The sequence below is a fragment of the Phyllostomus discolor genome, chromosome 1 (assembly GCF_004126475.2).
Source record: "Phyllostomus discolor isolate MPI-MPIP mPhyDis1 chromosome 1, mPhyDis1.pri.v3, whole genome shotgun sequence".
NCBI lineage: Eukaryota > Metazoa > Chordata > Mammalia > Chiroptera > Phyllostomidae > Phyllostomus > Phyllostomus discolor.
This window is the reverse complement of record NC_040903.2, coordinates 153,823,880-153,848,761: the sequence shown is the minus strand read 5'-3', so window position 1 is coordinate 153,848,761 and position 24,882 is coordinate 153,823,880. Positions and strand designations below refer to the sequence as shown.

At 41.4% G+C, this 24,882-nt stretch overlaps 1 protein-coding gene across 3 annotated transcripts in view; it reads right to left on the bottom strand.

The window, feature by feature from the left end:
- Positions 1-24,882, bottom strand: part of EIF2AK4 (eukaryotic translation initiation factor 2 alpha kinase 4) — a 103,070-nt gene that overhangs the window by 25,958 nt on the left and 52,230 nt on the right. For all 3 annotated transcript variants that reach the window (XM_036031644.1, XM_028505948.2, XM_036031645.1), the window contains 14 exons: positions 24,741-24,824; positions 22,266-22,388; positions 20,248-20,352; positions 18,294-18,351; positions 17,511-17,590; positions 14,839-14,940; positions 13,025-13,078; positions 9,072-9,308; positions 7,746-7,821; positions 6,952-7,073; positions 4,142-4,191; positions 3,000-3,168; positions 1,591-1,707; positions 47-112 (listed from right to left, as the gene is read on the bottom strand). In XM_036031644.1, coding sequence (XP_035887537.1) covers positions 47-112; positions 1,591-1,707; positions 3,000-3,168; positions 4,142-4,191; positions 6,952-7,073; positions 7,746-7,821; positions 9,072-9,308; positions 13,025-13,078; positions 14,839-14,940; positions 17,511-17,590; positions 18,294-18,351; positions 20,248-20,352; positions 22,266-22,388; positions 24,741-24,824 — 1,443 coding nt within the window. The remainder of the gene's footprint in view (positions 1-46; positions 113-1,590; positions 1,708-2,999; positions 3,169-4,141; positions 4,192-6,951; positions 7,074-7,745; positions 7,822-9,071; positions 9,309-13,024; positions 13,079-14,838; positions 14,941-17,510; positions 17,591-18,293; positions 18,352-20,247; positions 20,353-22,265; positions 22,389-24,740; positions 24,825-24,882) is intronic.

The window sequence follows — 24,882 nt, the reverse complement described above, 5'->3', positions numbered from 1 at the left end:
CAAATTCAGAGTGTGAGCTGTAATGACTCCATTAGGAGGTACTTACACTATTAGGAGACAAAGAGAGATTACAAAATTTAGCTTCCACTTCTTTCCTCGTCAGCTTTTCTGTCTAATGTAGAAGAAAAAGGTAACAGTGACAGTGATCAAATGGTCCTGAACAAGATACAATTTTCAGGTTAATTCTGACAAGTACAGTCTTTATTTTGGATAAACTGCTCCTAATTATGAAGGATGGAATAATTCTGCAATTTACGAATTTTTTTCCCAATTCACATAAAACTAACATTGTTTTACAATTTGAAAGGCCCTGACATGAAAGAATTAAAAAGGGGAAAGTTGCATCTGCTGAATGATACGGCAGCTCAGAGTTGGACAGGCTTAACCAGGGTGCTTCTGTCTGGGTGGGGCCGGGCGTCCACTGATCTGTGACCCCTGCCAAAGACTTCGTACTGACAGGCTCAGCACTTCCTTTGGCGCTGGCAGCCTGGCTGTGGCTGTGGGATGTGAACACGGCTGACCTGAAGCCCCTCCACGAGTTCCCTGGGGTTTCTGCCAGTGTTTGATTGGCATCATACTGTATCCGTCACTGCTAAAGGGCAGCAGCACTTTGGGGGGAGGACAGAACCACTGGAAACAAACAGTAAGGCCAGGGTCCTCGAGATACACCTTGAGAAAAGCTAGTTAAGCCTTTTGGTGAATAAAGAACAATAAGCCATTATGGACTTCCACTATTTGTTCTGCCTTAACCGCAGACTGTTTGGCTCTGTTAGTTACTGAATCTTTCAGATGCCTCTTATTATGAAAACAATATTTAACTTGAAAAGAAGTTAGAAAAGATAAGCAAGTGTTTACGTCCATCCCAGCCTCATAATACCACACTACTTAAAATTTTTAAAGTTTCCCCTCCAGGCTCTGCACACATACTATTAAATAACGAATATTAAGATGTGGCTGATTAGGAGAAGTAACTGGAGGCGCCACTGCCCCAGCCCCACAGGAAGGAGGTGCTAACTGAGGCTCCAACAGCGATCTAAACCACTCTGCCCCAATCCAGCCAATCCAAATCTACGAGTGACTTTACTGATACACACAGGTAGGTTGGAAGAATTAAGGGCAGAGCATAAGGCTTCTATTCTCAATATTAACACTCCCCTCTCTTGGACTCTGGAAATTAAGTATAACTGCACTTATGAGGGTGGAGTGAGTTAGTGAAGAGATTAGAATCATGCTTGCCACGTGGCTTAGGTGCTCAGTAAAGGTCATTACTGGCAGGTATCAGCACTGATTTTTTGCCTTTAGAAGTAGGTTAGTGAAGAACTTTACTGTCTTACAAATGAAATAAGACAATTTGATCTTTTGAAATCAGAAGTTACCCTTAAAAAACACCCTGGAGGTCACTAGTAGTATAGGCTTAGTCCAGAATAAAAGCTCAACCAAAACTTGTCAACTGAAGCAGACAGAATTGGTTCTTTCACCATGAGGGAAGGAGATAAAAGTCCCAATTCAATGTTATGGTTACATCAGTACGAAAATGCTCGTGGACTATTTTTATCCTTCCTTATCAAGTCAAAGTAATTCAAGGCTTACCACAGCATCATACAGAATAATGTAGACTTGATTGAGTTTATCTTCTGGGACCCCACAGTGTAAGAGTATTGCTTTCAATAACATGGTGTGGTTCAAATAAATATTGTAATTTCTTTCCTAGGATACCCAAAAGAAAAAAAAAGATTATTTTCATTATAAAAGCAGTACATGTATGTGACCAAACCTAGGATTTTACCACCGATTGATCATCCTAACACATGGGAGGATCGAACATGAAAAGACTGCCTTTTAACATACTGCTTTCCAGTTTATTTTTTCATATACATTCATTTTACATTTATTGTAGTCAAAGAGTATAACACAACTTAACACTTCATTACACATACAAAAGATACTGTGGTCTTCAGCTGTGTTGAAAAGCCTGAGCAAATTCACACAGACTTCAAGGAGGAAAGGATTTGGTTCAACAGTAACTCGCTGAGCAGCACAGGCTGGGCGAACAGCGATCCTTACTCTTGTCCACACAAGCCAATTACTGAGCAAGCGTTCAGCTGTGAGCTGTGCGTTCAGCCAGGTGCAGTGGGGAATGCAGAAAAGGAGGCACATGGGTCCCGCCTGGAAAGAGCGCAAATTCTGGGCAAGCTCTCCCCCTTGAGAGCACACCTGCGCCTTCCCCTTCACCCTTCTCTCACCTAAGCTCCAAGGGCCCTTCTTCTGCCTCTGTAACTTATTTCCTTGGCCTACACAGCCCAGCTGGCTCACTCCTACTACCTCTAACTTTCTAAATAAACCTTTTCTTATAATTTGGGGGGGGAAAAAGAGCTCTCCTGAACAACTAACAAGGAGCACAACTCAAGAAGCAGGCGCTGTCTCATCTCAAGTGCTGTGAGAGCTGAAGAGAAAAGGCAGCCAGCCCGTCAATGGGCAGCAGAAAGGCTTCCTGGGGAGAAAGGCCCAAACCATGGCGGGCCAGAGAAAAGTCTCTCAACACAAAGGAACACCCTGACTGGGAACGAACAGCTCAGGCTTGTGGCACGGGGAGGGAAGGCCTGAGGAGAGCAAACCGCTGTGCTGGAAGCAGTCTCCACAGGCTAGGGAGCCTGCATGCATGAGGAAAAGTGAAGCTGGGGAGTTGAGAGAGGGGGTGGAGGGAGCCACCCAGGGCTCTGAAGAGGCCATGGAAGTGCTAAGAAACCATCATAGGAATCTTAGCTTAATTTTTTGCATTTTGGAAGAATGCGCAGAGAAACAACACCCTTCCCCCAACACAAAACAGACAGAAACAAAGCTGGTTCCTGTCAAACTCTCCGCTGCCACTCTACTAAAATGTGATTCACAGTCGGCACACACTGAGGAGCAGTTCTGTGGTCGGTCACCCCTCCCTGCGCTTGATGAAGGACTCTGGTGGTCTGATGACAACCTCAGAACGTTAGAATATGGACAAGAACCTGAAGGGCTGGAAACTCCTGGATGATTTCATAGATAGTATAGATGATTTCAGCAGTGGGCAGAGAGCTGTTGGTGGTCGAGGTGACGATATCAAATGCACATTCCAGAAGTTCTTTGGGATGGAATCGGTCTAACTTGCGAGGTCTGAACACTCGTTCTATGCAGTATCTGGAGAGAGAAACCCAGATTTCTAAGGTCATTGCTTCCTGAAATAAAAAATGTATAAGAAATTGTTGAACAAGATAAAAGTAACAAAAATGAAAAAAATTAATCAGTGGTACGACCAAGAAAGCTTAAAGAAAAGATTTGCCCAGAACAGCCTTGCCTTGTGATCTAGGTTCCAATTCCCAGAGTTCCCATAATTGAATATGAGGCTTAATTGTTTTTCATTAAGTCTTTGAAATAAAGATGAAATTACACACAAAAATAATTTACCTTAAGTGCTTGCTTTCTACATAGCAATACCCACACACCTTAGGACTACGACTATGAATTGTTCACTTGCAGCTGAGAATAAAAACAGGTAAAGAGCTTTGGTTTCTTTTGAGGAAAGGATCTTTAGAGTAGGGCGCCCACTTGACAACAATACTGCTCCAGTTTACGGAGACCTCAGTGTCAGCTCCCTGTGGTATATGAACGAGTACAGAAAACCTCTCCCAGGGCGAAGTGCCTGGGGCCCCCTCATTGTTCGGCACTCCTGCTGGGTTCATTCCGTTTCCCTGCGCACAGCTTTTGTTCAGTTACCTGTGTAGGCAGTTTTCACACAGGGACCATTGGCCATTTGTACCGCCAATTAAGTTTTAAAATGGGCCATCTGTGATCAAGAACAGCCAGATGTTTTTTCCCCCTAAGCGACCATTTGCGAAAGTGATTAATTATGTTGCTTGGGGACGTTTAGAAGTCACGGAATAGACTGCAGAGCTTCGGGGTACCTACCAGACTGCTACCTCCCTTGTAAAGAGGAGTCCAACTGTCCTCGTCACTTTATAGAAAGGGCTACTTTGCATGCGCTTTCTGACCATATTCCAAGCTCAATACTTTAAACCCCAAACTCTTTACTGTGTAAGGATCACAGAAGATAAAACATTCTTCCTGGGTTTCTTTCCCACATCAACCAAATGAAACCCCCATTGTTTCTTACCGTTTTAAATTCAGTATATTATTTCTTGCCACATATCTTGCAAAAGGAACCTGAAAAATAAAGTTTCAAAGGTCAATGTCAAGATGTACCAACTAGCATACTTCTTTTGGTTTTTAAATAACAGCTTTATTGAGATAGAACTCACATACCACAGAGCTCACCCTTCTAAAGTACAATTCAGTGGTTTTCGTACATTCACAGAGCTGTGTGCTGCTAGTCACTCACATTCCTTGACGTGTTCCTGAGTGTGTCAGTGAGCAGCAGACCCCACGTCTGCACACTCCACCCACCTTAGTCGTTGTGGCTTTTAAGTTTGAGAAAAATTCACTTTTAGTTAAATATACTCTGCTGATTTTATTATGCCAAATTAAAATCAGTGCAAGTTATTTGGTTACCTGTGAATTTTTTAAAGTGTCATTTATGATAATGCAATCTTAAATGGGTACTCTCTTCTGGTAAATTTCTTGATTTTCCCCATTGATCTTTTAGGAGAAATTCTTAATTAACTACCCACTAATAATCATCACAACCTATAAAACCATTTTCAGATTGTCCCAAGAGATCTGATAGTATCACTGACTAATGGGTCAAATCCTAAAGAGTAATAACTTTTTAAAAATTTTTTAAAAAGATTTTTATTTATTTATTTTAGAGAGGGAAGGGAGGGAGAAAGGGAGAGAGAGAAACATCAATGTGTGGTTGCTGGGAGCCATGGCCTGCAACCCAAGCATGTGCCCTGACTGGGAATCGAACCTGCGATGCTTTGGTTTGCAGCCTGCACTCAATCCACTGACCTATGCCAGCCAGGGTGGTAATTACTTTTTATCTTTTGGAATTGTCTATCAGCTCACAGAAAGAGAGCTGATGTTCAAGAATCTACACTTCGGTCTCCTCATGTCAGGAGAAGCAGCAGCCAGTGTTAAGTATCACCATGTACTGTATTTTTCAGACCATAAGACGCACCTAGGTTTTAGAGGAGGAAAATAGGAAAAAAAATTTGAAGCAAAAACTGTGGTAAAATGTTTAATATAAATAACATAATATTTCACCAATGTAAATGTAAAGAGAACTCAACAGCAGCATTACCAACCACTATTCCTCCCAAATTTGGGGGTTGGGTTGGGAGGAAATGTGCACCTTACAGTCCGAAAAATACGATAAATGTCTGCACTTCTACCCTTTCGTTAACAGAGCTCACGTCTGATATGCTACGTATTCCCCTCTTCTCAGAATAACCCCAAATCACTTTACTTACTGTAAGAGAAAAACAAGCCAAGAATAAAGAAGGATTTTGTTCCTTAAACCATAGAGCAAAATCTGTTCTTGCAATAAGCTGCACAACATAAATATGAAAAAGAAAAATGCCCTGATTCAGTACCCTCTTCAGAAAAATACAGTCAAAGGTTCAGTGTGTTCTTTGATACTTCACAACTTGACGGTGACACAAACAAGCTGGTGTTCATGGTCACTCGCATGTGAGAGTCTGTTTACACCTGACACATGCCAGGTGACGCACACATATAGTGTACCTTATGCATACACACAGTTGGTTTTTTAAAATAAGTTTCTCTCCTATAATAACAATGGAATCATATTAGAGTTCATTTGAAATATACATACTTTTCCCCCAGCTAACAATATACCATGGGCATTTCTAAAGATCAAATATAGATATGGATATATCTAAAAGATATATATGTATTTTGACCTTATACCTCTTTAATATTTCATAGGAAACTATGCAACCAATTTCCTTAGATAAACATGCAGTTTTCAGTTTTTGACCACAACAATATAATAAACATCCTTTTAATATTCATACACCCACGTATTTTTATTTTCATTAAATCAATTCCTCAAAGTGGAACTGCTGGTTTACAGGGCATAGTTTGTACATAATTAAAAAAATTATTAAATACTTTCAGGTTATTTTTCTAAAGGTTTGGTGATTTACATTCCCATCAACAACATATGAAAGTACCTACTTTCTATGACCTTGTCGTCTCTGGATATTCATGTAAATACTTCTGTCAGTTTGATGGGTGAAGCGGAGATACCTTTGCGTGGTAGTTCCTCATTATTAGTGAGGCTGAGCATCTCAGAAGTTTATCAGTCTGTGCATTTTCTTTTTTGAGAATTGCGTGCTTATATTCTTTGCTCATTTCTCTACTTATATGTGCTTTTGGGGACATAAGGAGTATGAAACTCTTGTCTGTCTTATGCATGTACAGTGCTACAGATGGGCTTCTCGGCAGTGAACACCATGTGGGTGAATGACTGTAAGAGTGCTGCTGTCAGAGGGAGCCCGGGGGACCCAAAGACAGCACGCATGAGCAGAGTTCAGTGCACCCAATTAGCAGGGACACTTGCTATTCTAAGAACTTGATTGCTGTAGACATTAACGTGTCAGAAAGTTCCCGAAGGTCTACCCAGGAAGTAGGGAAAAAACTCCCCTTATGTGTCTCAGCTGGCCTGGTTAACTTGCTCTGGTCACTCGATAGAGCTCCACATCCAGGCACAGACATGGCACCTGCAATGCGGGGCTCTGGTTTCTAGGGCCAAAGGCACTTGTGTGGTTAGCAAGGAGGATGAACATAGGATCAAACGATTACTAAATTTCAGGAATGTTCTCACCCTGATAACTTCCTTAAAAATATGCTCTCTAAGGGTGATATGTAGAGTCTACCTTATAGATCATAAGTCCAGCCAAAAAAGCAAAACAAAAAGATGAGTGGAGGGTACTCCTTTAACAGTTGTGCCGCCCCTGCAACCAGACATAGCATCCAAACTGTCAGCAAGGCAAGCCTCACCCGTAGATCAAAAGGAAGCATCACCAGCATCCCACTGTGGTCCATGAATAAGGCAGCTTCGTTGTGCTCGTATGTTTGCCTGTTTCGGGGAAGTAGTAGCGGGGTGCACAACTGGACAGCTCCTACATCAAATTAGAAAAAAATAACCAATCATCAGGTTCTCATTCTTCCTAGGAGGCAAGTTCAAATGAACACAAACCTGACAGTGACGTCCCCTGCTACAGGGACTGTGTAAATCATCATCAATCAGACTGTGGTCAATTCTCAATGGACAGCTCATCTAAGGTTAACTTTGTCAATTTAGTTCTATTTCTGACTCCACAAACCAGCTGTACTTTAGTACCAAGGCTGTAATATTAAAATCTGTTTATCCTGCCCAGGTGGCTCAGTTGGTTGGAGCATCACCCTGTACACCAAAAGGCTCCAGGTCTAATCCCTAGTTGGGGTGTGTATGGGAGGCACCGGTTGATGCACGTCTCCCACATTGATGTTTCTCTCCCTCTCTTTCTCCCTTCCCTTCCCCTCTCTCTAAAAATAAGTAAATAAAATCTTTTAAAATCAATGAGCATATTCTCTGGTGAGAATTAAAAATAAATAAAAAAGTCCATTTCTCCTCATCAAGCTGAGTTGTAAAAATAAACTTAAATTTCACATGATGTCAGTTGCTTGTAACTAAACTTAAAAGTAAAATATAATTGCACCCAAATCTATTATTAACTGCTTTTTTAACAGTAGTTTTTAATGCTGAAAAAAACATCTTTTGAGAAAACATACGATTTTTTAAAAGAACATACCATGTCTTTTGAAGATGCGGATGATGGTTTCACAGACATGCTGCTGTATCTTGGCTGCACGGATTGAAAAGCTTCCCTAGAATATGACCAATTAAAATGTCATCAAAACCTAATCAGCAGGATCACCAAAAATATTATCTTTGGCTTATAGTCAGCATTATGCAGCTTACTCTGGGGATCATAGAAGAGATTTCAATAAGCCAGTCCCTTTTTGAACACATTCAAGGAAGAAGAAACCAGAAGTCTTACAATGAATGCATCCTGCCTGAGGAGGGCCAGCTGGGTTCAAAGTCCAAGCCCCTAACACGGATATCTGCCTTTCAGAGAGAGAGAGCTATTCAAATCTGTACTTTCTCCCTGAGGAGCTCAGGGGCACCTCAGGGCGATCACGCCCCTAACAGCCGCAGGTCCCCTCCCGTATGCTAAGGTGACTCACTGTGGGTTCCTTTTAAGACAAATGGCATTTAGATATTTTGTAAATAGTTGTCCTTTCCACTTGCTTATTAGAAAAGCAGTACCATTTCACCAGAGAAAATTCAGAAACAACAGAGAAGCAAAGAGACAAAAGAGTCACCCATAATTTGGTATCCTTCTAATACTGCCAGCCAGAAAACTCTGGCCCCTAAAATCTATACCGATCTTCCACAAATCTCATCTCTACTTCCTCTACTACTCCTTTAAAGTTATATCACATTTTGAGCATGTAGAAACATACATGATATAGAAGAAATCTGTTATTTACCATGAAACTTAATCAAATTTTAACATTTTGCTATAATTTTGCTATATTGCTTCATATCATGGATTTTTTGTTGTTGTTTGTTTTATAAAAAAAAACGTCAATGGCTCTCAAACCTGGCTATGCTTCAGAAACCACCTTGGGAGCTTTTACACAGATTCTTGAAGTACCTCACCTCTGGAGATTCTGTCACTAGAACGCACGCAGGGCCTGGACATCTGTTTTGTCAAAGGGCCTCCCAGGTGTTCTGATGCACAGCCAGCACTTGGAGCTGCTGACTGTTCAATCTGTATCTGAGCTGGCTGGGTGCTTTCAGCTCTGGGCAGCAGGGCCAAGGCTCTGTCTCTAAAAGCACTCCTTCAGTCTCTTGGGTGGGTAGAGAGGGGGTGGATCAGGAATTCCCTCAAGTAAATGATTAAAAGTGTGGTTCTTCCCAGAATAATGCATATGCATACATTCTGCACACACAGGCCTCAGACTGAGAATTTGTGTTGAAGGCCTTACAGGACTCCATGAAAAATAAGAAACTGACTTGATCCTTCTGTGAACCAGGTTAAGCGCTCTACGGAAGCCCAGCTTAAGCCCACCTTCAGTATGTCGCTGTCATAGGTGTAATCGATGGCAGGGGGGATCCGCTGGGAGAAGATCTGGGCCATCATAGTGCGATAGGCCTTCCCGTCCACGTTGGCCAGGGTATGGTGCAGCACCTCGTGCAGCTCTGACTCCTCCATTTGGGGTGGGGGCAGCAGCTCACTCTTGAGCAGTTCTGTGGCTGTGGGCCGCTTTGCTGGGTCATGGTTCAACAGCCAGGAGATGACAGATTTCTATAACAAAACCCAGGCATACCGGTGATGGGAAGCAACAGCTGATGCTCACGATTCTCCTGACAAGCCAGTAGTTGTTGCAGTCAAAGAAAAGACACTGCACTTCTTGCACTTAGTGGGTGCATTTTAATTTCTGAAGTCTCTGAATCTGTCATTTTTCCTCTGCACTTCAATATGGTCATAGTATTGTGCAACAATGTATTGCGTATTTTACTGTGTATAATGTGCTCCCATGTATAATGCATGCCCACATTTTCATGTGTGTTATACACAGGATTATTATACCCATGGTATATAATCATTTTACCCATGTATAATGCACATCCTTATTTCTCCCTCAAAAATTTGGCAAAAAGTGGGTATTACACACAGCAAAATAGGTTATATTAGTATTTCTTAAAACACAGAGGTCTAGCCCTGGTTGGTGTGCCTCAGTGGATAGAGTGCTGGTCTGCAAACCAAAGGGTGGCTGGTTCAATTCCCAGTCAGGGCACATGTCAGGGTTTTGGTCCAGGTCCCTATTAGGGGATGTATGAGTGGCAACCACACATTGATGTTTCTCTCCTTCTCTTTCTCCTTCCCTTCCCCTCTCTCTAAAAAATAAATAAATAAAACCAGAAAGAAAGAAAAGAAAAGAAGACAAGAGAAGAGAAGAGAAGAGAGAAGAGACTTCCAGGGAGTCCAGGAAACTCAGAGTCCCAAAGAAATTGGACTAGAGGAGGAACAACACCGACACATCATAATTAAGTTACCCAAGATTAAAGATAAGGAGAGAATCCTAGAAGCAGCAAGAGATAAGGAGGCAGTTACCCACAAAGGAGTGCCCATAAGACTATCAGCTGATTTCTCAAAAGAGACCTTGCAGGCAAGAAGGGGCTGGAAAGAAGTATTCCAAGTCATGAAAGGCAAGGACCTACATCCAAGATTACTCTGTCCAGCAAAGCTTTCATTCAGAATGTAAGGGCAGATCAAGTGCTTCCCAGAGAAGATCAAGCTAAAGGAGTTCATCACCACCAAGCCCTTATTATATGAAATGTTAAAGGGACTTATCTAAGAAATAGAAGATCAAGAACTATGAACAGTAAAATGACAACAAGCTCACAACTATCAACAACTGAACCTAAAAACAAAAGCCCCCAAATTAAGCCAACAACTAGAACAGGAACAGAATCACAGAAATGGAGATCCCATGGAGGGTTGTCAGCATGGAGAGAGAGGGGAAAGAATGGGGGAAAAGGTACAGGGGATAAGAAGCATAAATGGGAGGTAAAGAATAGACAGGGGGAGGTTAGGAATAGCAGAGGAAATGGAGAAGTCAAAGAACTTACATGTACAACCCATGGGCATGAACTAAGGTGGGGGCATGCTGGAAGGTTGGGGGGAGTGCAGGGCAGAGGGAGAAAAAGGGGAGAAAAAAATTGGGACAACTATAATAGCATAATCAGTAAAATATACTGAAAAAATGTGAGCATATAAAACAAATACCTTTATGTGTCTAATTTTAGTTCAAATTACAATGTGTAGGATCTGCTGGGATCCTTAAAACTTTGTTTTTATTTTTTTCTTTACCGTTTATGTTATCTATACGATACCATTCCCTGGAATTCTCTTGATTATGTTACTCTGTATTTTCACAGCTACTATCTCATTAAGGGGGGAACAATCTGAAGGTAATATAAGCCTTTAAGAGTTCCTCAGTGATTCCTTAATTCTCTTGTTTATAGTAAGGATTTATAAGGAATTTGAGGAACATCTGAGATCAGAAAAATCTCAATTTTTAGATGAATTCTATTAAGCATTTTCTAACTATATGTTTAATATATACTCCCCCCAAACTCCTACCCCAGTCTTAGCCTGAAATAAAAACACTGGTCATTACCTTTCATGCAAAGAAAGGAACTGACATGATACAACTTTTATGAAAAGGCACATCAAATTGAACTGGTAGAAACAACAGCCTACTCAGCAAAACAGACCCTGAAATCCCGCTTAATTTCTGTGTGTGGTGAACGTCGGCACACGCATCTGTGAGCACTTTCTGTGCTGCCTCATCCCAGACAAAAGGCGATGCCCACGATGTGGGAGGTGGCGGTGGTGGGGGCTTTGTTATCAGCTTTACACAGTCCACATGCAGATGCTCAAGGGCGCCTACCTAGTCCACACCTGTGATGGAGGGCAATCTCTGTTGTGGGAAATGGTTTGGATAGTTGCTCTCCTGTTTGTAGTGGGATATGGTTCCTGAGCCACCAGAGCTACCAACATGTGGAAATTCTGAATAAGACTGCTCTTGTTATAGGGGAAAGGCTATGAAATGAATATTTTCTTGTGACATCCAGAAACACAGGAAATGACTCAGTTCAAAAAATGACAACTAACAAAGGAAGTAGAAACCCAACTCAATGTATTTTCTAATGGTTCTTTACTAATTTAATTGATGACACAGAATTGGTCTCTTGAGCCATAAATGTCATGTTAAGAGTTACAGGATGTTAGTGCTGATACATACATACAGGGTATTTAATCCCTTTATTTTTCAGGTGAGGAAAATGAAAGTCTGGAAAAGTGAATTGTCCACCCAGATATATAATCAATAAGCAAGAAATAGCAAATTAATACCATTTCCTGGCTAGGTTTCTGTTCTCAACATTAATGGTCATTCACTGCTAAAGACAGGGGTACGTTCTGAGAAAAGAGTCCTTAGGCCCTCTCGTAACTGTGAGAACAGCTTTCATTTAGAATGTAAGGGCAGATAAAGTGCACTCCCCGAGTGCACTCACACCGACCTCAGTGGGGTAGCCTACTAGCGTGACTGTACTGCTGTGCTTTCACACGACCGGCAGCGCAGCGGTTTTGCTTACATCAGCTCCACCACGAACACATAAAGCGTCGTGCTACAATGTTAAGATGGCTATGATGTCACTAGGTGATAGGAATTTTTCAGCTCCATTACAGTCTTAATGAGACCACTGTTGTATACGTAGTCCTTTGCTGACCCAAACAGTTACGTGGCGCATGGCTGTTACTTAAAGAAGGAATTTTACCATGATTATAATTGTTAAGAAAGGTCAGTTTAAGGGATAAACATCCATATGATAAGAGTGAGTGACCATGAATGCTTCACTGAGACAACCAACTGATAAGAAATACATGCCAGAAGTATAATACATCAATTCTCTAATTATTCTTTCATATTGACTGGATGACAATATGAACCTATGACAAATTACATATGCACACATACTCAGACATTTATAGCATGCAGGAGGAATCATTTTGCTTTAAAAATCTGTAACTTCAGACTGTCCAGTCTGCCCTTTACAATCCAAGCTACTTGAACCACAAAACAAAACAATATTATAGTTTTAAATTATTTTTCTTTTTTTAAAGTCCCAAGCTTTCTCTAAAACAATGAGCTATATAAGCATTCTATTTTTTTCAACAGCTGTGGCAAGGTTCTAAATAGCACTTCAAAAGCACAATGAACCACACAAGAGCACCCTGTAGTTCGTTAACTGTGCCAGTCCTTGGCATTTTTATAATGTATTTCAAGTCTTGTAACATTTTAAGTGCTTTATCTTTTGATTTTTTTTCTCTCCATGTTATTCCCAGGATACAAGAGAATGAGTGGCAGAAGATCACTAATTGAAAAAAAAAAAAAGAAAAACAGTAATTAAAACCCAAGAGTGAAGACAGTATTTAAAGTATCAGAAAATTACCTGCTTTGCATGCTCTTCGTCATCAAAGTCTTCTGGAAACTTAGGTGGAGTGGCCTAAAAAATATTACATTCAATCAGCAAGTGTTTGGCAGACTGCCACAGTTGAAGCCTTTATTCACTAGAGATAGGAAGAATCAAATACAGAAATGAAAATCTGTTAACTGGGGAAGACTGAGGTGTCTCTTGAAACCCAATGCCCATTCTTCCAAGTACATACATAGTATTTTTTTACTTTTATTTTTTAATTATTTAAAAAAAGACTTTATTTATTTATTTTTAGAGAGAGGAGAAGGGAAGAAAAAGAAAGGGAAAGAAACATCAATGTGTAGTTGCCTGTAACACACCCCCTACTGGGGACCTGGCCTACAACCCAGGCATGTGCCCTGCCTGGGAATTGATCCGGTGACCCTTTGGTTTGCAGGCCAGAGCTCAATCCACTCAGCCACACCAGCCAGGGCCATACATATTATTTTAATGCAAACTTTTCCTAAATGACAGCTTAGGTGATAGAAAGTACCTTATCTGAGGACAAAGTATTTAAAAATCTAATGGTTTCACAGAAGGGCAAAGTAGCTTTATTAAACTCCAGGTGAAAAATGTAAAAACGCCACACCATGAACACAGAGTAAGAGAAAAACATTAACTGAAATATCTACTTCCCCAGAAGTTCTCATCCTTCTGATAAATAAGACCCTAATCATAACATCAACTTGACAGTTTAGATGTTCTTGAAATGAGGGAACAAACATGAATTTTGACTAAAGAAAGGCACTTCATCAAAGGCCTAATTCTCTAAGACCATTTCAAGTCAAGGGGAGGGCACAGCAATCACTTTATTTACTCCACTACTTTATGAACACAGCTGTCCACGCTACACTGGCAGTAAAATTCTTCTAGAGTTTTCCAAAACACGGTTTTGCTCTGCTAAGGAAGGAAGAGAAAAACTCTCAATATCTCTTGCTCATAACTATGTAAATCTAAATCACTCTCAGGCGAACCTTACTCTCCACTTTCATCTTCATGTTTTTTTGAATGAGTACCCTTGACCTCACACGTTGTTAACATGTCCCTTTTTAGTTTGGGCAATAACAGAGGCAAGGATCAATACCAAGAACACAAATGAAAATTTCATTGGGGAAAAGTTCAAGTGGCTGATATTTTCCCCAGAGCCCATTTAATTTCTGGACACGGTGTTTTCTTTAGGCACCAGGCAGAACCTTTAATTTCTAGAACTAAATATCCATAATCCTTATAACCTATCCTCACTAATGTAACTGTATTGATTTTATTTACAAATTCTTAGATTCCTCCTTTGTTTTAAAATTAGAAATAGCCCTGGCTGGCTCAGTGGCTGAGTGTCAGCCTGTGAAACAGGAGGTCACTGGTTCGATTCTCAGTCAGGGCACATGCCTGGGTTGCAGACCAGTCCCCAGTTGGGTGTGCGTGATCAATGTTTCTGTCACACACTGATGTTTCTCTCCCTCTCTTTCTCCCTTCCCCTCTCTAAAAATAAATAAAATCTTTTAAAAAATTAAATTAAATTAAAAAATAAGTTTCTCAAGAGTTAACCCCCCCCCCAAAACTATAACCTAGCAATTTCTCCAAGTAGGATTTCTAAAAATAAACAAAAGTGAGGAGCTTCTCATTACTGGAGGTGTGTAAGAGATAGATTTCTATTTATTAGAAATATAGAAAATTATAGCAGGATCGCTTCTGTATTATAAATACCAGAAAAATACTCTGCATTGAATTCTGATGTCCATGCTAAGATTCAGGTTACTGGAAACTGATGCACTAAAGCATCTGATACATACATCTCTGAGTTGGTTGAGAACAAAGATCCTTTCTGAGGCTGTAGCCATGGGGTGATAGGACATCTCAAAGAAGATGATTCCCAGGCTGAAGAGATCCACTTTCTGGGGAGGAAAAAGAATTGTATTTAAAGAGCCTTAATCTGAAGTGTAATTTACTAGGGAACTATCTCACTAGCACTGTTAATTAGAATTAAAGTTTTTATAGCTGAAAAACAAGCTAATTAGATAGGAAAAAAATTTCTTCTAAAGCAGTTTAGGTATAAAATACAGATGAGATTAAATATTTGGCATGACTTCTCAACATTTTCCTTGAAAATTAATTGTAACAGACATAGGTAGCCACTGGTCAACCATGGAGAATAATTACTAAAGAGCAAGGACAACCAAGATTTGTCATAAGAATTTGTTTTGCATTTCTACTAGTCTCAAAATGGAAACAGACCAAAATCTGTAGCTAATAGCAAAGATCAACTATTCATTGCCAAGTCATACCAACGAGGCAGAGGAATGGCACAACAGAAAGACCATGTGAGAAACCTTAACAAAATATCTAAGTGCAAGTAAAAAGGAGAAAGGTCAAGTCAGTGCAGTGTCAGACTGGGAGCTGCCAGGGGGCAGATAACGCTCCACAACCCGGATGAAGGGGGGCTGACACATGGCAACGGCACCCAGGCACAGAAGCCACTTTCCAGAAGAACTCCGGAATGAATTTGGATTCAAGGAGTAGCAGGAGAGCCTGTCTATAACCAATGACCTCAGAAGTCTTAAAAAACCCCACACATTTACTGTGGCATTTCCTACACATGTTCACTGTAGAAAATGTGGAATGTACAAAAAAGCACCACAAAGCAAACAGCAAGTGCTGCCATCAGACTGCTCAAGGAGCGTCACTAGTGCCGTCTAAGATTCACCCATTCTGTGCTTTCAAAAATGCACACACTCTTGAGACTAGAACCGTGATGCTCTGTGTAACTTCTATTCCCTTAATATGGTGAGAATATTTTTAAATACTGTATCACTTTTCTAAAACAAGCTTCTAAAATATGATTATAATGTCATACAGTATTCAATTATGTGGAAGTCCCATAATTTATTTAACCAGTGCCCTATTTCTAAGCACTTTAGTCATTTTTCAGTTATAAATAATACTATGGAGAGTGCCTCTTATAGCGATCTTTTTGGCCCGTCCCCAGCTGTTTCCTTCAGGTGCATTTCAAAAGGTGGAACTGCTGGGCCAAAGGGTGGAGGCCTTTTGAGGCTTTCCTCATGCTATCCCACACTGTACTCAGAAAGATGACACTGAAGGCCCTTCCCACGCCCAGTGCATGCACCTGCGTCTCCACACACCCTCACTCCCCATGCGTATTTGAGGGTTGTCCCACCTTCCTGTTGCTGCCCAGCGCTCCCTGTTGGAGCCAAAACCCAGCTTGCATTTCCACTACAAACCTAAAAATATGCTTTGATGTAAATTGCCTGCCTAATATATATTTAAAATTTAGCTCTGCACTCTTGCCCTCAGTGATCTCATCCAGTCTCATGGTTTTACATCTCATCTGTGTGCTGATGACTCTCAAATTTTGTACCTGACTCTGACCTTTCTCGGCCTTGAGTCCCTCACAACCTACTGGACATCTCCAGTTGACTTTCTCATGAGGCATTTCAAACTTACCATAACATGTCTCAGACGAAATTTTCCTGCCATCTCCCCATGTCTTTTCTCAGGTTTCCTCATCTCATCCATCTTCCCTTCCTTTAGCTGCTCAGAAACCTGAGCAGTGTCCTGTTTTCCTTCCATTTCCTCACCCAAATCCACTTCATGAGGAAAACCTGTCAATCCCCCCAAATGCATCTCTTACCTGCTGCTTCTCCCCACCTCACTTGCTGCCACTCTGCTTCCGGCTATCAGCTGCTCCCCCTGGACTTCTCCAAAGCAGCAGCTGGAGTGAACCCTTCCTCAGGGTCCTTCAGGGTCTCCCTGTGCACATTCCTCATCATCGTTAAGTTGGCCCTGGATGACCTGACCCCTGCCTTCCTTTCCCGCTTCACTTCATGCTCCTCTCCCCATTGCTCACCACACTGTAGACACACAGACCTTCTTTCTGACTGCCTTAAATGTGCCAAGCTAGCACCAGGTGTCCTCTCTTCATGCTTGCTCCTTCTGCCTCACTCTTTTTTCTTCCCAGGCATGCTCCAGACTCCAACTTTATATGGTGTTTCCCTCTTCTACCCTAAAAGTCATTGTCTTAGAAAAGCTTTCTCTGGTCTAATCTAAAGATGATGTCCCTATTGTTCTCTGGTCACTGGACTCCTTTTCTTCTTACCTCTCACTGGATAAGCTCCTTGAGGGTTGGAAGAAGATATTTGTCCTATTACTTGACTACCTCACTCCTTGCATTTCTGGGGCCTGGCTGGACCCAGGTTAGTTCAAGTCTTCTTGGAATGGATGAAGGGACTGTAACTCTCCACAGCTCTGTGCCAGCTTAGTCACCGTCCTTGGGCAACACATGTCCTGTCCATGTGGTCACTCAATGTACACATGGATACATATCAAGTGAATAAATGTTCATGACTATTTCAGCTGGGAACTAAATCCCCAGTGCAGTGAACTTGATGTTCTTACTACTGTCTCACTCTTGACACCTTTTCTTGTCCCCCCAAAGCTTGCCCTTTACCTGGTTGTACGCAGATTTGGTGCTTCCTTGGACCTCTGGGCTTACATACAGAGCAGTGCCAACCATCCCAGTCAGATGACCTGTATGGAAGAAGGCAAGGGAAGGCTTTCCAGTGAGGCATGATCTGTTCATTGTTCACACTATTCACAGGAAGCAGCAGTGTGCATTTCACACAGTGATTAACACTAAGCCACATCGGCCATGCCCTCTCCAGAGGAGAGGCAGTGCCAGACAGGGACGCGCCGGCCCCGGTCGTGAGGCAGCCTCACATTACCACGTGGGGTCAGACAAAGTGTAAATGCCCTGGGAGCCAGTTAATCTAACTGAAGCTTTGATTTCCTGGCTTGCTGAAGAAAAACTGATACAATGGAAAGGAAGAAATAATTAAAGCATTTTCATAATTTTGTGAATTTAATGAATAATTATAATTTGCTTTAGGATAAAATCTTTACAAATGAAAAACAGGTTTCAGATTAAGAAATTTTATACTATATTGTATACTTAAAATTTTCCTAAGAGGGTAGATGTTAAGTGTTCTTATCACAAACTAAATAAAGAAATAAGTAATAATAAACTAATTCTAAATAAAAGGGCAAGTGAAAACTTTGGAGGTGATGGATGTTTATAACATAGATGATGGTGACGGTTTCATGGGTGTATATATCTCTGCGAAGTCCTCACGCTACATACACTATATGCGTACAACTTTTTAGATGTAAAAAAATGAGAGAAAAAAAATTCGTGATCTGTTTTTTAATACACAAATTAAATATAGTGATTTACCTGAAGGGTCTGATTTAATTAAATGATCTCCTGATGCATCATCTTGTTTGCCATCAGCCTAAAAATAAAAGTAAGCCAAATATCACATTAAAATGTTGTATTATTCCATAGGAATGGCCTATCCATTTCTAAATGAAGACTGAATGAAGAATATCACACAGAAACCAGCATAATTATAATGTTTTTTTTTAAATCTTTAAATATTTTTGTTTAGTAAGCCCATTAATGCAGAGCTTACCAAAACCCCATTAGGATCAAAAGGAAGGGCAATTCACTATAGAACTCTTTCTCTTTGGCAGAAACCCCTGGAAGCTTATATAGAAGCAAATGCCAAAACAACCTATTTACTAGGAAGAGTGAGAATATATTAACCACCACCACTGCCTCACTTTCTAACTTTCCCATTTACCTGGGTCCATTTTTACTTGTCTTTCCTAGAGGCTGGTCACCAAATCTACTCCACTGTCACTGCTGACACCTCTTAAGTAGCCTCACCTTCTTCCACGGTATCTGCCACAGTGCCGACTCATATATTACCCTAAATCACTATTTTGCTGACATCACTCCATAGGTTGCTATTACAAGCACCATCACCAATACTAATGGCTTTAACATTCTCAGTGCCAGGCACTGACCAGGTGCTTGACCTGTGTGTCCTTATTTTATCCTGCTGACAGCTGTCTGAAGAAGGTACTAGTATTAGGCAACTTTTACATGTGAGTTATTGAGAGGTTAACCAACTTGCCCAATGTCACACCACAGGGAAGTGGCAGAGACAGGATTCTAGCCCAGGTCAGTGGGCCTCCAGCACTGCGCTCTGATCGGCCTTACTATATAAGCTTCCCAGAAAGCAAGTTAAATTTTTTAGTTTGGGGATCGAGGTCCCCATCACTTAGCCCTTCCTGGGTCTTAGCACTCTTCAGAATGCTCTGTTCTGGTCAGGTGCATGTTCTTACTGACCTGCTTTCATATCCTCCCTCTCTGCTCCTTCTAACCTCTCCTGCTAATTTAGCTTCTATTCACCATTTATCCAAATGGATTATTTACCATTCATCCAATCCTGTTTTATTTTCTCTGACCACTCTTAGAATTCATGGCATTTACCACAGATTTTTGGCGCTTAGTAACTTGGGCTTCCAATGCCAAGTAAAACTCTTCTCTGGCTCTCAAGGTCTGCGACCTACAAGACCCTCAACCTTCCAGCATCCTCTCTCACTGCTCCCCTACACCTCATCGTTTCAACCAACCAGATGACACACTGGCCTTCAAACAGTCGTGTCTGCTTGGTCCAGGGCCTTTGCTTATGCTGTTTTGCTGGAACCCCCTACCCTGACGTCACCACGCTCTGCGCTCAAGCTTGGTCTACTGAACTCCCACCCATCCTTTCAGGCACATTTGAAATGCTGTTTTCTCTATACAGAATCGAGCCTTTCTTGATTCTCATAGCCATGTGTAAATTTTCTCATTTTTTACTCATATCACTATTTTGCTCATTTCACATTATTTTAGCTTTATATATTAAAGGACTGCTCTACAATGCTGTGCAGAAGAAATAGCTGTGGATTATATGTTGTCTAGGAGTGGTGTTTTGTTTTTGGAGCCTTAATCTATAAACGAACTAAGCCCCTCAAGTGCAAAGCATCTAGCCCAGCACTTGTGTGACAGACCAAAATACAAATTATTACATAAAGTATTATATATGCCTTTCACCTAAATATCAACATGATTATATCCTAAATTATGTCCCTCAAGTGTAGTGCACTCACTAAAATGTATTCTCAATTGCAAAGCATAGAAGATCACATGCAGCTCACCCCTTTTGACCTGTCCCATCTCCTGGGGATCACACAGCAGAGTTCAGCGAACTCATTCTTGTCCTGCCTTCTAACACTTTCATGATCATCGAGGCATGTAGGTCCACTTTCAGGCACAGTCTAATTAAAAAAATACTCACAGCAAAGGGTAGGTGGTCTGTCGCCAAACCGAAATCACCTATTTTTACATGGTCGTCGGAATCCAAAAAAATGTTGACAGGTTTCAAATCCCGGTGAATCATTCCCTGACAGAAGAGAGCAAAGAAACCAAGTTTATAGTTATACCTGTTCCCTAATTTGAAAGGCCAACCCAGTGACAAAATTGGATGTGTCTTCTCCCACAGACCATACTGGTCCACACTGTTCACCTTCTGCAGTGTCTCTCCACTATCCTATCAATGACCTTGCCACAACCTCCCAGTTTACCTGCAAGGCCCTCTCCACCAGGCTCACTATTTTATTTCTCTCTGCTGCATCACAAGACCCCTGCTCTGGTCAGGGAGACAGACGCACACTGGTTTCATTCCTTCTTCTACTCCTTTCTTCACACTTTCCCCTGCTGGGAAATTCTGGCTGTTCTCCACCCACTTGAATTGTACCAACATTTACAAGTGCCAACTCATTCATGAAGCCTTCCACAGTAACTCTAACATCCAGCTTCCCATCCCCAGCACACAAGGAAGGAGCTCAATGATTATTTGTTACACGAACATGCTTTCTCCCCTTCCTAATGGCATTCTCACAGTGAGTATCGTTTCAGGTTCTATAGTGTAAGAGATAATTAAAACACATCGTGTGATCTCTTTTACCTTTACTCGAAGGTAAATTCTGGCTCCCTCAAAATACAAGAAGTCCGTCTCAAGTGTGGGGCTTGTCATACACCCATGCCTCTCCGTATTTCTGGGTGTAGCACAATATTAGACACCCAACAAATGAGTGGGAGGCACTGAGCAAATTAGATCAGGAGAAGAGAGCCATGGCACAGCTGTAGGACCCAGGATGATATTATAGGAGCAGAGTTCTAGTGGTCCTCATTAGAACTCATTTTTATTTCCAGTCTTGCAAATTGTGCTTCCGCAAAATCATTTATAAAGTAAACATGTATAAATTACAGCCCTGGCTTTTTAGTAGAAAAATATGGCACAGTATAACTATTTTGAGGTTAAAGAAAATTGAGGCAAAGGAAAAAACATATTTACACTGGGTAATATGCAATGGACAATTCCATTTTTTAAAAAGTAAGCCATGTTTCACCCTGAAGTTAGACCCATTAGCATTTACATGTAACAGCAATTTCTAGCTCTAAAATGACATTTTATACATGTGGCAAACCATCTTACTCAAAAAGTCTCATCTCTATCCGCATAACCATATCCTTACTCAAAAGGTCTCATGTCTGTCCCTACCAGCTGACTTTCTGGTTTCTCCACGTTCCCAGAAGGCTGGCATGGAGCCAGAGTCAAATAACCTGGCACGTGTCAATCACACCCTCACGTCGTTCTGACCCGCTCTAGGAATCGTCCTCCCACTCACTCCACTCGTTCACGTGTTTCCTGCTAACTCAGGGGCTGGCAAACTTTTCCCCCAAAGGGCTAGAAAGTAAGTATTTTAGACTTTATGGGCCATAGAATCTCTGTCGCAACCCCTCAGCTCCACAGTGGTGGCACAAAACCAGCCAGGCAAGATGTAAACGAACGAGCATGGCCCTGTTTTAATAACACTTACTGATGGGCACTGGGATGTGAATTTCACAGAATTTCCACGTGTCGTGAAATATTATTCTTTTGATTTTTTCCTAACCACTTAAAAATGTAAAAAGTCACTCTAGGCTCATAGGCCAGGCCGTACACAAGGTGGGCCAGATTTGACCTGTGGACCGTGGTTTGCTGATCCTTGTTTTAACCTTCAATATTTCCTTTTAACTTTAATACTTTGTACTATTTTCTTGTCTTTTGGCACATTGTTCTAGTTCCCATAAAAATAGATTATTACAATATACCCATAATTTTCCCTCTGTTTTTCTCCAATCTTATATTATTTTTTCAGTCCTAATTTTTTTTGTATTTTTTAATAATTATTTTATTATTGTTCAATTACAGTTGTCATCGGTCCTGAATTTTATATAAAGATAAGTTTAAAGAAATGCTGTAAAATTTACTTTCTCATGGATATAAGCCAATCCATCCAGAATCTCTCGAAAAAGCCTCCAGAGTCTGGTGGTGTCCCGATACAGTCCCTGGTCGATGGTGTCACGTAAAGTGCTCTTCTCACAGTACTCCATCTGCGGACAAGGGCAAACCAGGCAGGGCTTCATTATACAGGGTTTCAGTTAAGGGGGACGACTGCAATGAATGTAATTCTTTATTTTAAATCATGTACCATAGATTTCAAATCGTTATGGGAAAGGCTTTTTTTTTAATTGAAAAAAGAAACCAAGAGTATTAAAAAAATTGGGAAAGAAGTATGATAATCTTAGCACCCTAACATAACCAATTTTTCATATTACTGTTCATTTAAAAAATAACTTACTCGTTTAAAAATCTGTCACAAATAATACATAAAACGAGAAGAAGAATTTTATTTGTTGTACAATACTGTTTCTAAACCCAAATTTTCAAGAAGGACTAATTACGTCTGACCAGTGTGGCTCAATGGGTTGGGCACCATCCACAAACTGAAAGGTTACCAGTTTGATTCCCAGTCAGGGCACATGCCTGGGTTGTGGGCCAGGTCCCTGGTTGGGGATATGTGAGGAGCAACTGACTGATGTTTTAAAAAATAAATCTTTTTTCAAAAAAGATTTTTATTTATTTTTAGAGAGAGGGGAATGAAGGGAGAAAAGGGGAGAGAGAAACATCTTTTGGTTGCCTCTCCCACACCTCCAACCAGGGACCTGGCTCAAAACCCAGGCATGTGCCCTGACTGGGAATTGAACTAGAGACCTTTCAGGTCACAGGATGGCACCCAATCCACTGAGCCACACCAGGCAGGGCAATAAATAAAATGTTAAAAAAAAAAAAAGAGCGAATTAACCTAATGATGTCATTAGCCTTTCTCATTTGTATAGTAAATTAATGACAGTGACCTTCAAGTCCAGAATAAAACACAAAAATATTCCAGAAAGGGCTCTATTTTACCCCTTAAGTATATGGATTTATCAGAAAACAATGCAGTATCATTTAAATCTTAAATCAACATGTAACATTCAATGTATGAAAGTAGACTATGTTTCAAACCAGTGCCAGAGTTGAGATTTCTCATGAGGGAGGATTTTTATTTTTTTTTTAAAGAACATATTTAAAAAAAATTTAAATATGTTTATTGATGTCCAAGAGAGGAGAAGGGAAAGAGACTGGATGCTTCCCATGCACGCCCCAAATGGGGATGGAACCTGCAACCTAGGCATGCGCCCTCCCCAGGAATCAAACCCCCAGCCTTTTGGTGTATGGGATGATGTTCCAACCAACTGAACTACACCAGCCAGGGCAGAGAAACATCTCATTTTAAATGAGAGGACTATCCTCTCACGATCAGAATAACCATCTACAAATTCTGACTCATCCTCCAGGCCTCACGAGGGCCTCTGACTCCAACGCCACCATCCTGCCACACCTCAGACGCACCTCTTCTACTTCTGTCTCCTAACTGTTTAGAGAGTAACGGCATATGACGCCTACTGAGTAGTTAGTGGTTTAGGAGAGAAATGCTTTATCATGTGTGTGAGCGGCATCTCAAAGATGTTTCTGCTAGGGAATACCAAAAACCAGCTCTGATCCCAGGAAAGCAACCACCTAGCTAGTCTCTTTTGAAACACTGTACTTGTCTGAAAACTATCAAACTTATCGTCCACACAGTACTGTACCTATCTCACATTAGAAGATCTGCCTACTTGCAGATGTGACTTAAGATACTAATAATGAGCCACATTCCTGCTCGCTTGGGGTAGAGGCAAGTTTTTCCTCTTTGGTCTGTGGCTGTCCCTCTGTTGGCAGAGCTCACCACTGTCCAGGATGCCACCCCTCAGGTGTGGGAGCAGGCCAAAGCCGATAGGCTTCCCTTTAGTGATGCTTCATTGCAGCTGATCTGCCTGTGGCTCTTGTGCCCCAGAGGTTCCAGGAGAAGCCAGTTTGCCTAAAGCCATGTTAGTTGTTCTTCCGCACACAAGGATGTGTGTGGCTCATACCTAGCTTGTTCAGATCCAATTTGTTAGATAAAGTGGATTTCTTACCTTCAGTCTAGTATTTATGGAACTTAGATGTGATTTAATTACTTCACATATATGATTTCATTTAAGCTCCACAAGTCACTCAAATAGTTATTAGTTAATTTACAGATGGGAACCTGAGGCGCAGAATGCTGAAGAGCCTTGCCCGAGCTCACACAGCTGTGGCTAGCAGATCCATGATGTGAACGCATATGACAGCCTGAGTCTGGAGCCCTATGCCGTCCCTGCTATGGTCCAGGAAAGCAGGAGTGCGAGGCCGAGGGAAAGGGCCTCCATGCTACAATCTTCTCCGGACAATTCATCTTTGGTAGTGCCACTGTGCCCTGTTCTGCCCCTTGTCGTGCTTTAGTCTCCTGAAGTGTGCCCACCAGCCCCTACTGGTCTCCCAGCCGCGCGCCAGCGCCCCACCTGGATGTAGAGGTAGTGCACAGCTTCGGTGGCGGCCGACGGCTCACTTTCATGGCAACTGCTGTTTCCATTGCAGTCTTCATCCTAAACCAAGAGGAGCACACAAGAACTTAACATAGGGGCTAACATTAAACAAGATCAT